Source organism: Triturus cristatus, chromosome 3_2 (assembly GCF_964204655.1).
Source record: "Triturus cristatus chromosome 3_2, aTriCri1.1, whole genome shotgun sequence".
Taxonomy (NCBI): Eukaryota; Metazoa; Chordata; class Amphibia; order Caudata; family Salamandridae; genus Triturus; species Triturus cristatus.
The window spans coordinates 922,432,451-922,453,689 of NC_140584.1; the positions used below are offsets into that span (position 1 = coordinate 922,432,451).

The 21,239-nt window shown below is 45.0% G+C and overlaps 1 protein-coding gene across 9 annotated transcripts in view; it reads left to right on the forward strand.

Annotated features, from left to right (window-relative positions):
- PRR11 (proline rich 11) overlaps window positions 1-21,239 on the forward strand; it is a 242,455-nt gene that overhangs the window by 153,233 nt on the left and 67,983 nt on the right. For all 9 annotated transcript variants that reach the window (XM_085649391.1, XM_085649394.1, XM_085649387.1 and 6 more), the window contains one exon: window positions 13,242-13,532. In XM_085649391.1, the coding sequence (XP_085505517.1) occupies window positions 13,242-13,532 (291 nt within the window). The remainder of the gene's footprint in view (window positions 1-13,241; window positions 13,533-21,239) is intronic.

A 21,239-nucleotide genomic window follows, 5' to 3' on the forward strand; every position in this document is an offset into this window, starting at 1 on the left:
ATACATAAAGTACCCTGGAGTGTCCCTAGGTGGGATGGGAACAGCTTCTTCGAGTACCCCTTTTCTAGTTTTGATCTGTCTTAATTTTGAAAAGAGCGGCATTTTTAGATGGTTGCTAGAACACACTTTATACAGTAAACACAATAATGAACAGTCATTCACACCACAATATATAGGACGTATTAAAACATTTAACACTTAACAGTTTTACGAACGATGATAACTAATAGAAAACTAGTTACTAACATAATATTGACACTAGATAATACTTATTTATATGCAAGACATACCAGATACACTGCTGAAACAGTGCAGACCGGATTTGTGTACCCAAACCCGTCTTGACCGGCACAGACTATGTGCACGTTAAATGCCTCCCCGGTAATGGTACTCACCGGGTAGCTCGGAACGGAAGGCCTCGGAACGGAACTGAAACTGGACCGGACTGGACTCGACTCGACTGGACTCGGGACTTCGGAACCTGGTGGGCCTCTGTATACCTCGGATCTTGCTCTCTCAGCTAGGCTCTGGTCGGGATACTTCGCACTTCTCACCGCCTCGTCTGGGTGTTGATCGCAGCCTCAGTCGCCTCCGCTTGGCCGGAGGGAGATACAGGAAATCCTGCAGGTACGCGTTTTTGTCCGTTCAGCTGTGGCAGGAGACCGGGCCTGCAACGCACCGCCGGCGCGTGAGATGAGAAAGTGTCCCTGTTCGGGCGCCAATTTATGTGGTAAATATTTCATTACCGGTACTATTTTTTATGCGGTAAAGTCTAGTAAGAATAACTCAGTAAATATAAGAGGCAGAATCCGTGGTATTAGAGGTTCTAAAAGGCTTTATTCCTATACAAAGGAATACAATTTGAATTGCAGGCTTCTATTCCATCACCACGAAAGTTCAGGAAGGAAGGGCATACATTATTGACAGATAATCAGTTTTATAGAAAATACACTACAGTGAAACAGATGCAAGAGGCGTAACAGCTGATAATACAGATAAAATGTGCATACGTAACTAAAGAGGCGGACATATGGGTGTAATTTAACAAACGTCATCATACATGATGTCACAAGTGGGTGGATCCATAAGAGAATCCTGTAATGTCAGCAGAAATATTTGGCAGAGATGCGCGCGCAGCCGCATGACGTGTGATTGACGTGCAACTAGAGGGTGAAGGGGACTTGACATTTAGCTCTACATGTGGAGACAGAAGTCTGGGGGTCATGTCAACCTAATCCCAAATCATATCTAATATCCTATGTTTAAAGAACTGTGTTATCCAAAAGGAAAGGTCTCTAGGATAGAATCTATTCTATACTGACTGTTAATGCGTGTACAAGCGTCTAAGTGTCTACATGAGATGCGAGGGGGTGGGAATATTCCATGGTAACGGGGGCTATGAATTACTTGCATGAAGACAGCGAGGCCTGGCCCTTTGCACGGTAGCTGGAGGAATGTTTACCTAAACTACTAGACAGGAATGCATCGGATGAGGAGCGGAGCAGATAATCTTGAAGGTGAAATACAGTTTTTTGGCAGGCAACAGGCTGGATCAGGCACCGTTAGCCGCGCAGGAAGTAGGACAAAGTTCATGGGTACAGATGCAGGCTCAGACTGGAGCTTTCAGAGGCAGAAGGCAGGAAAAGGCTTGACAGAATTCTGGGCCTACTCGCCTGAATGAATCTGTAAAATGTGGAAAGTGAACCACATAAAGTCGGTGGCCTTTCATACTTAGGAATGGAATATCTGACCCATTCATGGCGGATCTGAAAGAGGACATGTTGACGGTGGACGCACATATATTTGCGTCTTCAAAACTGGAACTGGAGGGAACATACATGTACTTATAGCATGCACATGGAGCCGTTGGGGTCTACGATAGGGGACATTACTGATCACAAAATTCATATTTCCTCAGTACCCATTTTTTAGCTGGTAGTGGAGCGCTTCCTACCGCTGTCCTGGCAGAAGGGGGGATTTCACACAAGACCATGGCTTCACTACCATTTTCATTAAATTAACAGCCAAAAAAACATAGTTTATAGATATGAAATTCCTGATCATATGTAATCGAAATGGATAACCCACCATAAACCGGTGAATGAATAAAAGCTAAAATATCAGCTAGAAATTCCTTACATGTATTAAGATTGAGATTGTTCCTAGCCAGGGTAACTCTAAACCAACAGATATTTGAAATAAGACTAGGAAAAAGTAACACATCTTCCTGGCTCATCCTGGTACTCTGATGTTCCAACTTGCCCTATGAGATGTCATTTTCTGCAGAATGGTAGGCAGCAAAGGGGTGGGAGCTAATTTACAGAGCTTCTGAAGGAAATTCACAAACATCTTAAGGGAGCATTGAAATTCACAAGATAAAATAATAAAAAGACTTGGATTAATTCCACTTAAACCTTATTTTTAAATAGCTTCATACCTCAGTTTTTGCCATTTTAATCTCATTTGAGTAACTGGTGTTACTATTACTTAGTTTGATGTTACTCTGTTAATCATATTCAGAAGAGTGAAAGTTGGCTTTCCCAGGATTTGAACTTGTGACATGCTGGCTGCACCAGATGTCATTGAGCCATCCTGCTGATGCTTTCTTGTGCTCAGGAAGACCAGAGTCCTCAAGCTGATAGTGGACCCTTAGGAGGCAATCTAGTTTTTCTAAAAGATAAAAATAGTTCAGACTTTGACGATCTGGATGGCCTTCAAAATGTGTACTTTAACATTCCGGCTAAGGTGTAGCATTGTAAACACATATAATCATCAGAAGTCACTATGGCCAATACATTTGCCTCCTTTTCTGTCATAGCTCTTCTTCTACAGTATGTATTAAGTGCTGTAATTAGTAGTGGACTCCCTTCAATTTAAGGAGCTATGCTTGTTCCACTATTTATACAACTGGCTAGTTAAGGCTCAGTCTCCACTGTCTTGTTAAGAGACCAGTTTTGAAAAGTCACCTTAAAATAGATGCCAGTAATTTCCAAATGTCCGGCCTAAATCCATGCCAGATATATTCCCAGTGTTCGTGATGGTGCATTTATGCATGTGTTGCATAAATGCACATCGTTCGAAGCTCATCGACTTCTAGGCCGAGGATGGCTTGGAAAGGGGGCGGGGCTGATAGGTCCTCGGTTTTCATTTCTTTGTGTCTCTAGAGACATAACTGCTGCTGCTCCCATTGTCCTGAGAAACATGTTGCCGTTAGCCTACTCACAATGAGATGCTCGCATTCGCATCTGAAAGAATAGTTTTGCCCCCCGACCCAGAGAGCGTTTCAATCCATGACCAGCTCCAATAAGAAAGGCAGAAAACCTGGAACTACATTTTATTTCACTTTCCACAATTCTGCACTTTGGCTCTGGGATACTGAAAGGACGTTGGGTCAAGTTGATGATGTGAGATGTAATGAAGTATCCATAAACTCCCTCGGGCTTCACCACATCTTCAGCTTCTTTTCTTAACCTCGGAATTGAACTGAATCATAACATTTCATGTCACGCTAAGGGGCACATTTAGTTCTAAGAATGCCTGGCATCTCCCACCTTTACAGTCAACAAACTATACACAATAGCAAACATTAAAAAAAAATAACAGAACATATGTGTGAGAGCTCGTCATCTACAGAAAACATGTTGCTGTGAGAGTGCATCATGTATGCAAAACACATATCATGACAGTCCATCATCTACACAGAAGTAAAGAATATAAACTATTTGTAAACAGATTCTTATTTTATAGTCTTTCAAATATGCTGGGGTCTTTCGGTAACTCTCACTCCCATTACTCCTGGTTTTTGCAAAACACCACAAATGGCCCTTCCAGTGCCCTGAGCAGTACTTGTGCCTGGTCATTTTACCACTCCATTTAAATTCTGAATTCTGTGATCTTCTGTTTCAATTGCATTTTTGAACAGTTAACTTTAATTGGTTTCATAAAGGTTGACATGTTGCTACTCTTCGTTGGGTCTCGGGGTTTCACAATGTCACCAATTCGCTCTTCTCTAATCTTGGTAGCTGTGCTTTCATCATACCGCTCCATTATTTCAGTCATTTTCCTCTCTTCCCTCTTCCTTCACTTCTCTTTTCATTCATTATCATGATTTTCATCCATCCTCTTTTCCTTTACCCAAGAAGGACGCACCTTTGTAATGGCCTTCCTGTTCTTAAAGAGGTCAAACAGTGTAACCCTTGTGGTTGAGTAGGGTGTCACTCTGTGCAGCCTCACTATGTTCTTTAACTCATCAGTCCAACTCATACCACAAACTAATTTTCTTTGTATCATTTCATTTAACAACTTATTAAATGATTCCACCATTTCTCTGGGATTACACAAAGCAGTCTATTTGCGACCAATTTACCTCTCAACCAAAAATTCTTCAATTCCTCTTGAGGCTAGTTGCACCCAGTATCTGTTAATATAGTATTTTGTAAGTCCTCCTTGCTAAAATAAATCTCCTCCAGAAATGTTATAACATATATTGTTTCTACTAATTTCACCATTGCTGTCTCAGGCCAGTATGAAAAATATTAATAACCACCATGACATACTGGTCTAACTTGAATGGGCCCAACTATATCAAAAGCAATCAAAGAATCTCCTGAGCACCGATCAGTGTTCAAAAATTCAAAAGTCCACCAAAAGTTGGTATTTCTTCCTTTCATTTTATTTCTTTCTCTCCACGAGTTCAAACATCTTCAGCAGAAATTGTAGTCAACACGTGTTTCGTCACACGGTAATTAACCTTTGACCTCATCAGGGCTACAAAGACAAATTATGATTCTTTTTACTCACATAACATAGTAATACTGTCAAACATTTTTCTAGTATTAACACGTCCATCCATGTAGGTGAACATTTCACCAAAGTCCAGGCTTTTTCACCCGGTTGATTTCCAAACCCATGTCAATATGCAAAGTACATAAAACAATACATGTCTAGTTAAAAGTTAACCAGACATATTGTTAATGAGGAGATTTCAGAAGGGGGCTTGAAGCCCCTCACCTCATTTTCATTGGATGGCATCGTTGTTTATGGTAAACGGTGGCCTTCCATTGAAAATGAGGCTTCTTTGTTACCGCCCTTTCTCCTTTTGGGACGGCCCATCCGGAGCTTCACGGCTGTTGTGAAGAACTTTCTTATCTAAAGGAGGCATGTTATGTAAACAAGCCGTGCAGCAAAGGATCCAGTCCGGATGGGCTGTCCCAAAAGGAGCACGCAACAAAGTGTTTAGGTGGAGGGGCGAGATGGAAAGCAACTGTGTTTGTGAGTGTGGTTGGCGTTGGGGTCTCGGTTCTGGGGGGGGGGGGGGGGGGGGGAAGTTTCATAAGAAGGCAATCGCAGCTTGGAAGCCCTGATGACCGAGCTGGAGGTGCTGTGTGGAATTCACATCTGCTGTGCATGCAGCGAGACAAGACACACTCCCCGGGTGTGCCCAGACGGAACTGGCGCGGTTGCAGTTCTTTGCGGAATTTCACACTCAGGGCTGCACCGTGATCTGCGGACGGTTCATAGAAACCCCGAGCTCGTTCTTATCTTAGGCCAGTGGCGAGTCCATAGATTAGAGACTGTAAGTTTACGTCATTTCTCGACACACATAATGTACGTGGCGTCCATCTTTACCCTGCCGTACATTGTACTGTTGTGCCTCACTAGCCGAGGCTTTTATTTTTAATTCATTTACTATTTGCCCCCATCGTTCCGGCTGAGAGGTATGTTTTCACTCTCCTTGTGAGAACGTATGTAATCATAATGTCGCCGCACCCCTTTCAGCGTCAAACTGCTGAAAGAGCCTTCTTTTGGTTTTTATTTTATTAAGAATGAGAGTATCCTTCTTGTGCCTCGCACAGACCCTGTTTTCTTCAGCATACATCTGTTTACATTGTAAAACGTCTCGTAGGGCATTTGCTCACCTTTATTTGGTGTAAATATATAGATGGCTCTGTGCATGGGAGTTTGGACTGCAGAACTGGACTCCGTGTTTCAGGTTAAGTTTAGAGAACTTGTCTCAGTACTCTACGCAAGGCGTTCAAGATTGGCACAAAACATCAGGTGAGGCCTCAGAAGTGGTTACGTGTGTGGTCTCCAGAACTGGGCACAGCACTCCTGATGAGTGAGGTCTCTCAAAATCGACACAATACTTAAGGCCAGGTATTAGGAAATTACACAACACTGAGGTGTTGTCTCTTTAGGTTCCTGCTTTGTGTGGTACAGACCTGCCCCATTGAAATAACAAGCTCTGTGGGATCACCGCGGATCCTGTGCAATTAACCAGATATTTACGCTGATGAAAGCTTAATTTTCCCAGTAAAATGAGAAATAGCTTGTGGAATTAGGTACAGAATTACTGATTCCACAAGTAATTCCTAGTTTTTTAAGGCTACACCTAATAAGACATGACAATTCTGCCTCCAGGTGTAACTGATACCCCGGCTATAAGTATATTGGCTGATGTGTTGTAAAAGAATATGGAGTTTCGAGAGAGAATGTACTATAGTACAAATGCGATGCAATATATTTTGCAATTACAACAAAGTGAGCTATTGCCATTTTTTAGGTCTCGCTGAGCCAGCGCATGCGCTACGAGACATTTAGTGTGTGGGCTTTTAAAAGTCCTACCACGCACTTTTGGCAGGCATAGAGCGTGCGGTTACGTGCACAAGCACGCGCGCCTCGCTCCGCCTCTCCGTCTTTCTCACGCTCCTCCCCCTCCCCAACACAGAGCACGTCGCAGCCTGTTCATTCACTTTAAGCGCGCCTTTAATTGTTTAAGTATGGCTCCGCTTTTAAATTTTCATTTCTTTCCCGAACGCGCACAGATTTCCGCTGTATCTTTAAAGACATGAGTGATACAGTTTAACATATAGCATGGTCTAACACCATGATTTGTATATGAACGGCACCACATTCACTTTAAGCGCGCCTTTAATTGTTTATGTATGGCGCCGCTTTTATTTTCATTTCTTTCTCGAACGCACACAGCAGCCTGTTCTTCCCCCATCCCCCAAGCAGCCCCTCCCGCTGTTCACTGTTGAGAGATCTCGCTGTCCTGTCCGACCCTCATCTACCCACCCCATCTACACTCTTAACTATTTCCCTTGCTGCTGTCTCCTGAGCGCCCCTCGCTTGTCACAGCAGACAATCTATAAGACATGTAACCTTTTAAAACCAGCATCTACAATGCAATAGGTTTCCCAATACTGAAAGTTTGAGCTATTGTTGAAGCAGTAATATTTGCAAAGCCAGTATCTCAAACTTTCAATAATGCGAGCCCTATTGCATTGCAAATACTTCTGATTTAATGTGGAGTGGGAAGCAAGATAACGACAAGCGCCATCTTGCGACCCGACTGCGGGCTCCTTGTTTACCTTTCCCTCCGTAAAGTGTTCACCTGTTATTAACTCCTAGCTATTGCCTCGCTATACTTGTGAGATCCCGCATGACTGCTCAATCGCCCCACATCTGGAAACTCCTAACAAGCTCTATATGCTTTCGCTTGCTTAGTTTGCTGGAAACCTTCATGCTGTGTTTTTAATATAAATCTAGAAATTCGGTATTTACAAGCGTTAGGCCGCATACGCATCTAGACATTAACAGCGTCACTTAGAAAGCAGCTCCAACCCTTCTCAATCGGAGACGCTGGTGGGCATTGAACTTTTATATTTGTTATTGATATGATTAAAACAAAAAAAGGTGGGGAGAACTCTTAAAGCCCTGGGGTTCGTGTAGCTCATCATTGAGCTCAAATGTGTTCTTTTAGCAGCATTACAGTCGTGCCAGCTTTTTATGAGGGCAAACATGTAAAATAGACAAATGAGCTTTTCTCCTAAATTGGGACATCTACTCTCTATGCTTATAGTTTTGTTAGTAAATGTTACAAAGATTTATAAACTGCACTCCTTTTTGTATACTTTTCCTACTGTTTTATTAAGTCAAACTCAAGACATGCTCAAGTTGAATGTATGTTTGTTTTTAGTTCTTGGTGAATTGGTGGACAAGATAAGCAAGATCTACCTTGTTAAAAGGAGGGTTGATTGGGTAAACCTCTGCAAATCCTCCTTATATGTTCTTGTGGCTGGCCTAATAGTGGATCGCGTTCCACAGCACGGATCCAGTTAAATACAGGCTATGTGCTTGGCACTGAACTTTGAGGTTACCCTTGTGTAAGGGTGTGTTTGGATACAGCCATCCAGCTAACTTCCATAAAGTGGTATCGTCTGCTGCTGGGCATGAGCAGAAGCTAAGCACAGCTAGCATTCACTTTAAGCGCCCCTTTAATTGTTTATGTATGGCGCCTCTTTTATTTTCATTTCACATTGGCAAAGCAATTTATTGCCTTTCTGAACTTGCACAGCAGCCTGTTCTTCCCCCATTAGTCAAACACCCCCTCCTGCTGTTCACTGTTGAGAGATATCGCTGTCCTGTCCGACCCTCATCTACCCACCCCATCTCCACTCTTAACCATTTCCCTTGCTGCTGTGCCCTGAGCGCCGCTCGTTTGTCAAAGCCGACAATCTCTAATCAATCAATCAATCATGTAATATGTAAAGCGCACTACATACCCGTGAGGGTATCAAGGGGTTGGGGGGGTGCTGCTGCTACTGGTCGAAGAGCCAGGTCTTGAGTTGTCTCCTGAGGGTCAGCAGGTCTTCGGTTTGTCGTAGGTAGAGGGTGTTCCAGGTCCTGGTGGCGCGGTGGGAGAAGGATCTGCCTCCGGAAGTTGTTCTACGGATGCGCGGAACCGTGGCCAGGGCGTAGTCAGCAGAGCGGAGTTTCCTATTAGGTACGTAGAAGGAGAGTCGATTGTTGAGATAGGCTGGTCCGGTCTTGTGGAGTGCCTTGCGTGCGTGGATCAGTAGCTTGAAGGAGATTCTCCTGTCGACGGGGAGCCAGTGCAGGTTCCTCAGGTGGGGGGGTGATGTGGTCGCTGTGTGGTACGTCGAGGATCAGGCGTGCAGAGGCGTTCTGGATTCTCTGCAGTCTGTTGATGAGCTTGGACGAGGCTCCGGCATAGAGGGCGTTTCCGTAGTCGAGTCTCCTGCTGACTAGGGCCTGGGTGACTGTTTTCCTCGTGTTTGTTGGGATCCATCTGTAGAACTTGCGGAGCATGCGGAGGGTGTTGAAGCAGGTGGAGGAGACTGCGTTGACTTGTTTGGTCATGGTGAGTTTTGAGTCGAGGATGATTCCCAGGTTGCGTGCTTGGTCGATTGGGGCCGGGGGGGGTCCCCAGTGCTGCGGGCCACCATGAGTCGTCCCATGCTGAGGGGTTGGACCCGAGGATGAGGATCTCTGTCTTGTCAGAGTTAAGCTTGAGTTGGCTTTCCTTCATCCAGTCGGCGATTGCCTTCATTCCCTGGTGGAGGTTGGATTTGGCGGTGAGAGGGTCCTTGGTGAGGGAGAGGATCGGCTGCGTGTTGTCGGCATAGGAGATTATGTTGAGGTCGTGCTGTCGGGCGATGCGTGCGAGTGGTGCCATGTAGACGTTGAACAGCATCGGGCTGAGGGAAGATCCTTGAGGGACACCGCATATGATCTCGAAGGCCTCGGACCGGAACGGGGGGAGGCGGACTCTCTGAGTTCTGCCGGAGAGAAAGGAGGAGGTCCAGTCCAGTGCCTTCTCCCGCATCCCTGTGTCTTGGAGTCGCGTGCATAGTGTGCAGTAGCAGGCGGTGTCGAAGGCGGCGGAGAGATCCAGGAGGATGAGGGCCGCCGTCTCGCCGTTGTCTAGAAGGATCCTGATGTCGTCTGTGGCGGCGATGAGGGCGGTCTCGGTGCTGTGGTTGCTGCGGGGACGGGTCCAGGATGTTGTTATCTTCGAGGTGACGGGTGAGCTGGGTGTTAACTATCTTCTCAATGATCTTTGCTGCGAAAGGAAGCAGGGAGATGGGTCGGAAGTTTTTGAGGTCGCGCAGATCCGCCTTGGGTTTCTTCAGTAGGGCGTTGATCTCGGTGTGCTTCCAGCTCTCGGGGAAGGTGGCAGTCTCGAAGGAGAGGTTGATGATTTTGTGCAGGTGGGGTGCGATGGAGTTGCTGGCTTTGTTGAAGATGTGGTGCAGGAGAGGGTCGGACGGGGATCCGGAGTGGATTGTGCCCATGGTCTTGATTATGTCCTCGATGCTCACGTTGGTCCAGGTTGTCAGGGTGTCATGGGTGGTGGGGTTCGGTGGGTCCGGTGCGGTGAGGTCTGCAGGGGTCGTCCGGGGTTTGAAACTATCATGGATGTCGGTGATTTTTCGGTGGAAGTAGGTGGCAAGGGAGTCACATAGGGCTTGCGATGGTGGGATGTCGTTGGCGCTGGAGCTGGGGTTTGAGAGTTTCTGCACGATAGTGAAGAGTTCCCTGCTGTTGTGTGCGTTGTTGTCAAGGCGGTCTGTGAAGGAGGTCCTTTTAGCGGTCCTGATGAGGTGGTGGTGGTTGCGGATGGCGTCTTTGTGGGCGGCGCGGATGTCCGGCGTCTTGTCGTTGTGCCATATGTTCTCAAATTTCCGGCAGCTGCGCTTTGAGTAGAGGAGTTCTGGGGTGAACCAGCTGACTCTTTTGCTGGTGTCTGTTGGTGGTTTTCTTCAGCGGGGCTACGGTGTTGGCGCAGACGTTCATCCAGCGTTCGAGGGTGAGTGCACCATCATCGGGGTTGGTGGGGTTGGTCGGAGGGTTGAGTGCGAGGCTTGTCTGTAGTTGTTCTTCAGTGACTTTGCCCCAGCAGCGGCGGGGGGTCTGTGGGGTGCAGTGGTGTGTGAGGGGTTTTCGGAAGTGGAAGTGGATGCAGTGGTGGTCTATCCAGGTGAGTTCGGAGTTGTGGCTGAAGGTGACGTGGGGGCTTGAGGAGAAGATGGCATCTAGCGTGTGGCCGGCGATGTGGGTCGGCGTCGTGACAAGCTGTTTCAGTCCGAGGTTGGTGAGTTTGTCGATCAGGGTTGAGGAGTTGTTGTCGTTGTTGTTCTCCAGATGATAGCTCAGGTCTCCGAGGAGGATGTAGTCGGTGGAGGTCAGCGCGTGTGTGCTGATGAGGTCGGCGATGGAGTCGCAGAATTGAGGCCGGGGTCCTGGTGGTCTGTAGACAAAGGTGCCTCTTAGGGTGGTCCTGGGGTCCGTGTGGATCTGGAAGTGCATGTGTTCGGCGGTGCTCAGGGTGTCGTTGGTGTTTGTTGAAACCCTAATGGTGTTTTTGTGGACGATGGCGATTCCTCCTCCTGTTGGTGCGGTCTCTGCAGGTGATCTTGTACCCGTCAGGGATGGCTATGGCGATGTCTGGCGTGGAGGCTTCGTTCATCCAGGTCTCGGTCAGGAAGGCGACGTCCGGTGATGCGGTGTCGAGTAGGTCCCAGAGTTCGACGGCGTGTTTGTGTGCGGAGCGAGTGTTGATTCGTTTGCATCTGAGCTGGTTGGGTTCCATCGTGGCAGGTGTCTCGGCGCTTTCGAGGCAGGTGAAGCTGCAGTTAAGGCAGGTGAAGGGGCCGTGGGTGCGCTTCGGGGTTGCCTTGCAGCAGGTGTGGGTCCTTCCTAGGTTGAGAGGGACGAGGGTGGCGGCGGCGGTCTTCGTGGCTGCTGCGGGGGGCAGAGGTTCTGGCGCTAGGCGCAGTCCAGGCGCGGACGGGCTTGCCTTAGGCGCGCCTTCGGCGCGCCAGCGGTCGCCATTTATGGGGAGGGAGGAGCAGCTGGGAGACGGGAGGTGTGTTTAGCAGGGGCAGCGAATGGGCACGGAGGGGGCGGGGCCGCAGAGGAAGCAGCGGTGGTGGCAGGGAAGCAGAGCGGGGTGATCTCGGTAAGAGGACAGAATCAAGGGGGCGACATCAGAGGGAAACGGGGCACACAATAAGAAGGGGGCACCAGCAGAGAAAAACGGGGCACACAATAAGAAGGGGGCAACAGCAGAGAAAAACGGGGCACAATAAGAAGGGGGCAACAGCAGAGAAAAACGGGGCTCACAATAAGAAGGGGGCAACAGCAGAGAAAAACGGGGCACACAAGAAGGGGGTAACAGCAGAGAAAAACGGGGCACACAATAAGAAGGGTGCAACAGCAAAGAAAAACGGGGCACACAGTAAGGGGGCAACAGCAGAGTAAAACGGGGTACAGAATCAGGCAATGGGGCACAGAACAGAGCGGCATGAGACATGTAACTTTTTAAAACCAGCATCTGCAATGCAATAGGTCTCCCATTACTGAAAGTTTGAGCTATTGGTGTAGCGGTATTATTTGCAACGCCAGTAGCTTAAACATTCAGTAATGCGAAACGTATTGCATTGCAAATGCTTTTTTAAAATTGCAAATGGGTAATGTCCGCTCTATATAACACCGCGCCGCGCTGAAGGGGTTAAAATGGTTTTAAAACATAAATATAATGCATTGTCATTGACAATGCCAATAGCTTAAACTTGCATGAATGCTAAATACTTATAAGGCCCTAAAAGCGAGACCTATTGGCTATGCCAATGCTTGTTAATTACACCATTTGATTAATGCTTCACGAAGGGGGAAAAAAACATTTTCAATGTGAATAGCTCAAAACAATGTCATTGCGAGACCTATTGCAGTTCAAATGCTTGTTTAGAAAAGCTTTGTTTGCCTTTTTTGCCTGCATGCATTTCCCATTCCGAAGTAAGCGTACTGCAATGACCACATCAGCCTTTTTTCCCAGTTTCTGCAAATATACCCATATTTTCCAAATGGAGGTATATTGTACGTTCTTAGCAATAATCCCCTCTGGAATGAGTGTTTAATGTCTTGTGTTTAAAGGAGCTTAATCTAAATGCTACTCCCAGTAAGATTTGTTGACACGGTTGCAAGAACCTACTTTATGAAATACTTTGGAAACTAATATCGGGTCACTAAAATATTTGAGGCCGTTTTAAGTAGATGGGGTTTGTTTTTGCCATGGAGGTAGAAGCATTACAACAGATTTTAGGACCACTAAAATTGCAGGTGTTGCTGTAGACGATGCCTTCCTCCAAGGGGAATTTTATTCGTAACTCATGATAAAATTAGTGTAATTGTCTAAAATACCATCTTGTTTATATTTTTATATAAATTGACATCTGTTTCATAGACCACGAAGGTTTTATAATTGAGATAAAACTTTAAATGCTTTGTATCTATGGGATGCTGTTTGACAATGTACTCTATAAATAATAATTTTATAGTCAGGAAAATAGAATTTTTGGAATTGCTTTTTAATTAAACAGGAAATAATCACGCATGTCTGTTTTTTCCCCACAATGTGTTTTTTCTCATTTCAGAGTGGTGGAACTCTCAGTTCTTCAGAACGTTCTTCTTGGCAAAGATGTCCCAACCTTTCTGTTTTGGACGCTAGCTTCCCAGCTATTCCTAGCAACTTTTTACAGCCTGAAATGCCATCTTCAGTCACACTGACAGTTTTACCACCTTGTTTGCCTATGCCACTGCTGTCACCGCCTCCTCCTCCGCCACCGCCACCACCACCTCCTCCTCCTCCTCTGCCACCTCCCACCTTCTTCGTGTCAAAGCCAGTTGTGATTATGAAGAAAGTAGGAAACTCCAAAATACGACAGGTAGGCTGTTGTATGTTGCTTTGATAGGTGCTTTTACATTTTATTTGTAAGGCATGTTCTATTTCTTAGGTTTCTGCCTTTATTTTTAATCTGCTATACAATTTCTTTTTTCTTCTTTTAATGTGAAAACCATTTTGTTTTCCAAATTATCTGCTATGTACTGAGCTCTTGCTTCTTGTGATGCCTTTGTGTCTGGTTTCTTGAGTTAACCAGTCTAAATAATTTGGGCAATAAGAAAACCATCAAGAATTGGTCCTTGTTTCCCGCCAGCGAAGCCACATCTCTCTTTCTGTTTGTCCTTGTTGATCATAAAATGACCTTGTTGATCATAAACATGTCACACATTGATCTTGCCAATAAAAGCTGATGCTTGACAGAAACTAGAAAGAAGCGAACTCAATTAAAGTACACAACATTCCAGAAATAAAATGCTACTAATAATTAGTCTTTATCTTTGTTTCTCTTCACGTCACCTTCTGCCCTACACATTCTGGTAACTCTAGATAACCCCCCCCCCTCTCTCTAAGTTTAGCACGTAAGCGACATTTTGCTTACCGCCTACCTACAAGTTGTTCAACATGCTAATTCATGTTAGCTGCATCTCTATCAAGCATTGTTGCTTCTAACACTTAAGTGATTAGAGAAGACCTGCAAAATAGGGCTCAAAGTGCGCAACTCCTAATTAATGTTAGCACAGGGTGTGTGTGACTTTTAGTGGGTGCGCAATTTGAACCTGATTCAGAGTTTAACATCTCAGAATGAAATACAACGCACTAATAGTGCATGGTATTCCCTGTTCCGATGTGCCCAAACAGCACGTCTGCTATTTTCTGTAGAAGTTTGTGGTGAATTTTGCCTGCACAATTTGTGGGATAAAACATCTACATCGGGTGCAAGTTGTGTCTGATTTGTAGTCTGACTTGTAATCTGATATAGAGTTTTTGCCCCAAATTGAATTTGCAGTGTAATTAATACCTACATTTCGGATGGATACTTCCACCTGTAGAATCCTCACGTGTAGAATAATTAAAGGTGTAAGACTGGATCTGGAAGCTTCAAAGCTCTCACTTCGCAAGTATGGGGGTGGTGGCTTTGTAACAAAGACAAATGTAGCTCCATATGACGTCAGTGAAGCCATATAGCACCCATCTTAGCCCACAACATCAGGTTCCTTTTTTCCATGCCTTTGATGCAGAAACTCACATAAATATTTTTTTCACAATGTGCAGTGCTATGCCTCCCTCAAAGCTTCAAACCCTGTAAGGATCGTGAAGGACAAATGTCCATTACCGACTTGCATGCTGGTTGCTCTTGGTGCCTTGGCTTGGATCATGAGTCTTCACAGAGTATGAACCCAAAGGCCATCAAGGATCTCAAGCCCATCTATTGATGGCCTAGGCCCATTACTGCAGGTGACGTAGTCGTAAATCAAGGCGTAAGTCAAGATCTCCTTCTTCCCATTTATCTGTAACAAAACTCAAGAGGCATAGGAAACACAAGAAGCACTTAAGAGGTAAGACCCCTAGACAGCCCCGGCTTCCTACAGGATCTTCATCTTTGGAGCCAGAGTTAGTCATGGTAGAGCCTTCTGACCCTAATCCTGCCAGCTTCAGGCCTGTTTCATAGCAAGACCTGAACTTCAGTCCGGCTCCACCGGTAGCTTTGGATCTGTCCGCATCGGCTCAGTCATTACCAGACTTTCCGTCACCATATCCTAGTTCTCCAGAGCTTCTGGCGCCAGTTTGGACCCAGCAGCGTTCCTTAATGCGATGTTTGGCACCTTCATCCTGACCTCGAACCCTTCTGGTGTGCCTTTCAGAGCTGGAACACCATTCAGCCTACCCATGTTTATGCCGATGGTACCATATGGCTCTAGGCCTGCGGCCCCAATGCCTGCTCCTGTCTTCACTGCCGTACAGGTATGGGATTACTGCATTGGCACCGTGGTTGGCACTGCCACTGAAGCCACAGGCCTCTACTGTATCTGCCATCGAAGCCATGGGCCCTCCTCCACTCTCGTAGCCCCTCCGCTCAGAAGAGGCCCTAGAGGGAGGCTCAGAGGATGAATGAAGAAGAAGAGTTTCATGAGAGGATCCATGACCTCTTCAGGTCTGATTCAGTGACTCAAACCCTCTTAATCTTTATCCCTCTGGGGCTGATGAGGGAGAACATCTTTGAGATTCCAGGTCTATCCTCAACTAGTGTTTTTGTCAATTTTCCAGAGATGGAGATTGAGTTTTCTGCTAAAATCCTCCCTCCGCAAGGTCATGCCTTTTCATTCAGTGGCCAAAAAAGCAGCTGCAGTACTGGATCTACAACTACATTCAGTAGCTGTAAAAACGAATGTCCTTACTGAGGTCCTACAACCCACAACTCCTACATAAGAACCATTACTGCCTTTTACTGAAGCCTTGGTGGACCCTGTCATGGAGGCTGGCAGAAACCTTTCTCAGCACTGGCAGTTAATAGGCTAGTAGCTAGACCCTATCTTTCTGTTCCTAGGAACCCAGCTTTTCTCTCCACATACCCTTGTCCAGACACTTTAGTGATACAAGCATCCTGTTGCTCAGACAGATGCAAGGCAAGTTCCCAACTGTTCCCTTGGATAGGGAATCCACACAGCTAGAACAACAGGGTAAGAAGATTTTCCCAGGTGGAAGCATGGCTCTCAAATCTTTGAACATCAATTACCCTGTACCATGTTACACCCATGCTCTGTGAGATATGACTCCACTGATCACTCTGCATGTTCCAGAAGGTATGCAGGCACGTTTCCAGGAGGTGTTACATGAAGGACACAACGTTTGAAAGCACATCATCAAATTGGGCCGTGATACCGCTGACTCTATGGCAAGAGCGATGGTTACCCCGATCTCCATCGAACGCCGTGTCTGGCTCAGAACTTCAGGATTTTTGAATGATATGCAAGCCAACCTCATGGACCTACCATTTGATGGCACCAGTCTATTCTGAGATAAAGCAGATGCAACCCTGGAAAGGTTTAAGGCTAGCAAGGCAACAGTCCGATCAATCGGTTTCCAAAAGCCTCAACCCCAAACATATCACCAGCAATTTCAGGGATTCTCCAGGGGCTTTACCTTTTGTCAGCAACAACCCTACTTGTAATTGTTTCCCCCTTACTGCTTCATGCTAGGGTCTAACATGTACGCCACAGCTCCCTTCTTTAATGAACTTGCTTAGATGCGTGCACTGTAGCCCCTCTCCTATGCAGTCCGCGCTCAAACACATACAGAAGCACCGCAACTCCTCTCCTTTGCAGTTCCTGTCTGCATCCCGATTCCTACCTCGCGGATGGACTGGCATCCTCAAGTGCCATTTTTTCTTTTTCGGTACATGTTGGCTCAGACATGCCTGAAAGTAATCCTAGGACAACTTCCTAATGCATGCTATTAGAATGCCGCTTGGTAATATTTAAAATGACAAGAACTGTACAAAGTGCAGGAATTCCTGCAAAGTACTAATTGTTTTGTTGTGTTGGGTTTAAAATGTTATAATTTTTTTTTACATATTCTTGCCCAAACCAAGATGGCGGAACTATTCAGACTTACATCATGTCTTGTTTAGACACTATAAAAGAGGAGTCCATTTTGAGTCTATTTGTTTTTAGCAGTTGTTCCTGCTAGTTTGCTCGCTCACTCCACTCTGTGGATTTCCTGCCTTCTCGAGTTCCTGTTTGGGATTCTTGTTCTTTGTCTTGCTGCTTTGCCTGGACAGCTGGAAAGTTTTTCTGGTCTTCATTTTTTTTTCCTTCCAGCTACATATTATATCATTACTATGAAAACTCTGCGACGCATCTTCACCCACCTCAGATTTCCACACAAGGTCCATGGTACTGTGCTCTCTTGTAATGTCTAAACTTGATTACGGCAATGGCCTTTACCACGGATCATCTTTATCAACTATGAAAAGACTACAATGGATACAGAACTCTGCTGCCACACTGCTCCTACATGTAAAGCCATAGGTTCACATTTTCCCTGCCTTGAGAGCCCTACAAATGTTATCAGTTGCCAGAAGATTCACTTTCAAGCTGCTTTGCATCACCCACAAAGCAAAACATGGAACACAGCCACTTTTCACCAGGAATAAAATCACCAAATACATTCAACAAAGGTACCTTCGCTCCAGATTGGCACCTTGCCTCAAAATATCACCATACAAGAAAATAAAACATAGGTGGCACATCTTCTCTGTTTGAACAGCTAAACTATGGAATTCATTACCTCCAAACATAAGATCCCCGGATAACTACCTTATCTTCAGAAGACTATTTAAAGTTGGCTCTTCCCTACATAACCAACATACTCAAACACAAATGTACAGCATATCCCTGTGTATATAAGAATTTAATTTGATTATATGGATGTATCTTGATATGTGTATTTCTTTGTATGAATATGTATAATAATTATGTTTATAAATATATAGATATTCTTTAGGTCTGCTTAACAAATGTACATATTACTTATGGTTATATTATTCCATGCTTAACATGTATACAAGTGCATAGTTTTCATATAAGTTATTTGACTAGATACTTATGGTTCTCTGTTTACCTATCACAGTATGTAGATTCTATGATAACTATTTATCTACAATTGCTTCAATACTGAATTATAGAAAAGAAAAACGCACACACAAATCAATTAGCTTAAAGTACAGCAACACTTGAAAGTCTGAGTTCATTAAATACATCTTAAATCTTGAAATATTACCTTTCTCATACATGTATACCTTCCATGTACTTATGTATCATATATGCATTACTTTACTGTTAGAAAAACACATTTGCTTCTCTCCAATGCACTACTCTGTTTCACCCATACCTCTCTATCTCCACTGTCTGACTCATCCCAAACCTCATTCTACTACTATCCTCTCCAAAATAACCCATTCTACTACTATTACCTCCAAATTAACCCTTTCTAGAGGCTTCTATCCTCTATCCCTCCTTGCTTCACCTCAAACCTCGTTTTACTACTAAGTTCTTACAAACAACACTTTCAAAATTCTTCCCTAATGTATTCATCCTTAGACTCATCTGACACCTCATTTTACTACTAGGACTTCCCTAATCCATTTCTAGAGATGCCAATGAATTCTTTATTGTATGATTACCTAAAATCATTTACAAATACAGTACATGTTACTTTCGTAATTAAAAACGTTTGGTTGGTTAAGTCTAAAAAGATTATAAGAACAGCTTATGACTTTTACATCATAAACCAGTGCAATGTTATTAGTAAATCTAAAAGGTAAGACATAATGCAGAGTGATTAATGGGCGAGCTATACAGTAGTGATAGTGCACAACGGAAGGCTTCAGCCTCAGTTCATAGTATGTGGCTAGTGTATTATTTTGCTGTTATCTTCTGTTCTTGCGTTTGGCATCGAGTCTTTCCAGTTAGTGCTTAGAACTTCCCAATTCGTGCGAGCTTCATCGGTACTGTAGTGGTGTAAATAAACATTAGAGCCTACTTGCATGTTCTTACTTTGTTTTGGATGAACATAGTTCTTAGATAAAGGCGCCTCAGACTTAACAAGACTAGACAGCAGCAGAAGACATGCTCTGCAGATTCTGTGTGATATTGGCACAAGCGACATCCACTGCTTCCTGGTGGTGTGGTTTTCCAGTGTGCCCTGTAGTCCTGTATTGGTAAAGTTAGGAGCCTGGTCCTCAATACATTCTGCAGGGCTTGTATGCCCAGCCCTGCTTTCAGGTATGGTTGGCATAGATTAGCTTCATGTAAGTGGGCATGGCCCTCTGCGCCACAAATGGATCTGATCCTTTCAATATCCTGATGTCTTGAAGTCAACTTTCCCTGCTTCTTTAGCAGGTTTTTTAAGCTGGCCGTTGTCAGTTGGGTGTCCATTAGAAAATCAGCCTGGCAGGCCCAGTGTGTTATTGGCTCTCACGAGGTACCTTGCCCAGTGACTAGTGTTGTCGGTGAAGACTATTTGAAGTGCTTCCCTGATGGTGCCAGGACTTGCCTTAATCACATGATGACGGAATTTCACTATATCTTTTTTACATTCTATGTCCATTGCTGTTAAATTGAACTCTAGTCGAATCAATGTGCGCCTTGTCAAGTATGGCAGCCTAAAAACCTTTCTGAAGGCCGTGATGTGCTGATGCTCCAATTTGTCGGTCAACAAGCCAGGGAAAGCAAGATGGCCATAGCTCAGTGTTGGAATTAGCTTTGCTTGCATTACTCGTTGTATGCCCTCCGTTGAGTGGCTTTACAAGCTTCTGATGTAATCTGTATAGGGCATGAGTGACCTTGGCCACTTTTGCCACCAATGTTTTGGTCTGTAGTGTTGTTCTACCGGTGTCATTTCTAGAGACTCTTCCCTCCTCTATCTCTCCTTTACTGATCCCAAACCTCCTCCTACTATGCTCTCCCAATAAACACTTTATAGACTCTTCCCTCTTCTATCTCTCCATTATCCATTTCAATCCAACTAACGACTCACATGTCCACTGCTCAAATTAAGTCATATTTCACTAAACTAATTCACCACTTATCCTTTTTGGGTTCTAGAGTAGCGTGCTACTTGCCAAAAAGCACTTTTACTCCTCATCAGGGGTAGTAATCACTACATAAATACATTTTAATATTATTTCTGCATTAATAGATATCCAGTTACAGTCTGGTGTTGTTTCTGGAAATAGTAAGCCATTCCAACTCTTGGAGAAGACTTGCCACTGGTCTTCAAGAAGATCTGCCCTTGACACTACCAAGCCACGAATACAACAGCCCTTTGGTCCGCCAATTCAAGGGTAGAGACAGAGCCAGCTCTACCTCCTCTGCCCCTTAAATAAACCAGTGTTAGTTCTCTTCTGAAGACACACCCGGAATCTGTGGGAGGGCAAGTGCACTTCTTTCTTCCGGCCTGGAAGGCTATTACTTCAGACCAGTGTGTCCTACAAGAAGTAGAAAGAGGCTACACCCTTCCCTTCCTTTAGGCACCACCCACCTTTACTACCACCACATTCCTCCCCATCCCCAGACCACCTGACTAATCAACAGCAAGAGGTGGCAGCACTCCTTTGGAAAAAAGCTGTGGAACTAGTGCCGGAGTAGGAAAAGTGTCAAGGATGTTACTGACGTTATTTCCTTGTACCCAAGAAGGATGGCATTCTGCGTCCAATCCTGGACCTCAGTTGCTGAACTTCTTCCTCAAAAGGGAAATGTTCAAGATGCCGACCCTAACCCAAGAGTTACAGCCGTTGGAAGCTAGAGGCTTGATGGTGTACCTAGACTAGCAGGTTGCATTCTTCCACATCCCAATCCTGCAGTCTCACTGGACTTATTTCCGCTTTGTGGTGCATTCTACCCACTACCAATTTGCACTACTGTCCTTTGGTTTAACATCACCACCTCAAGTCTTCATCATGTGATTGCAGTGGTTACTACCCTTCTTAGACGGCCGGGCATCCCTACTTTCCTCTACCTGGATGATCAAAGCTGGGTCACCATGGGTTGTGTTGATTTACCTGTAGTCAACAGATTCCCTACTATTTGACCTGGGCTTTTTAATCAACAAGCCCAATTCTGACCTAAGATCCTCCCAATGACTCCAGTTCATAGATTTTGTACTTAATACCACTTCTTCTCTGTGCCTTCCCTCCCACCTCAGAGGATTACCAACATAAAGGAGATGGTACCATTCTTTCATAAAAGCA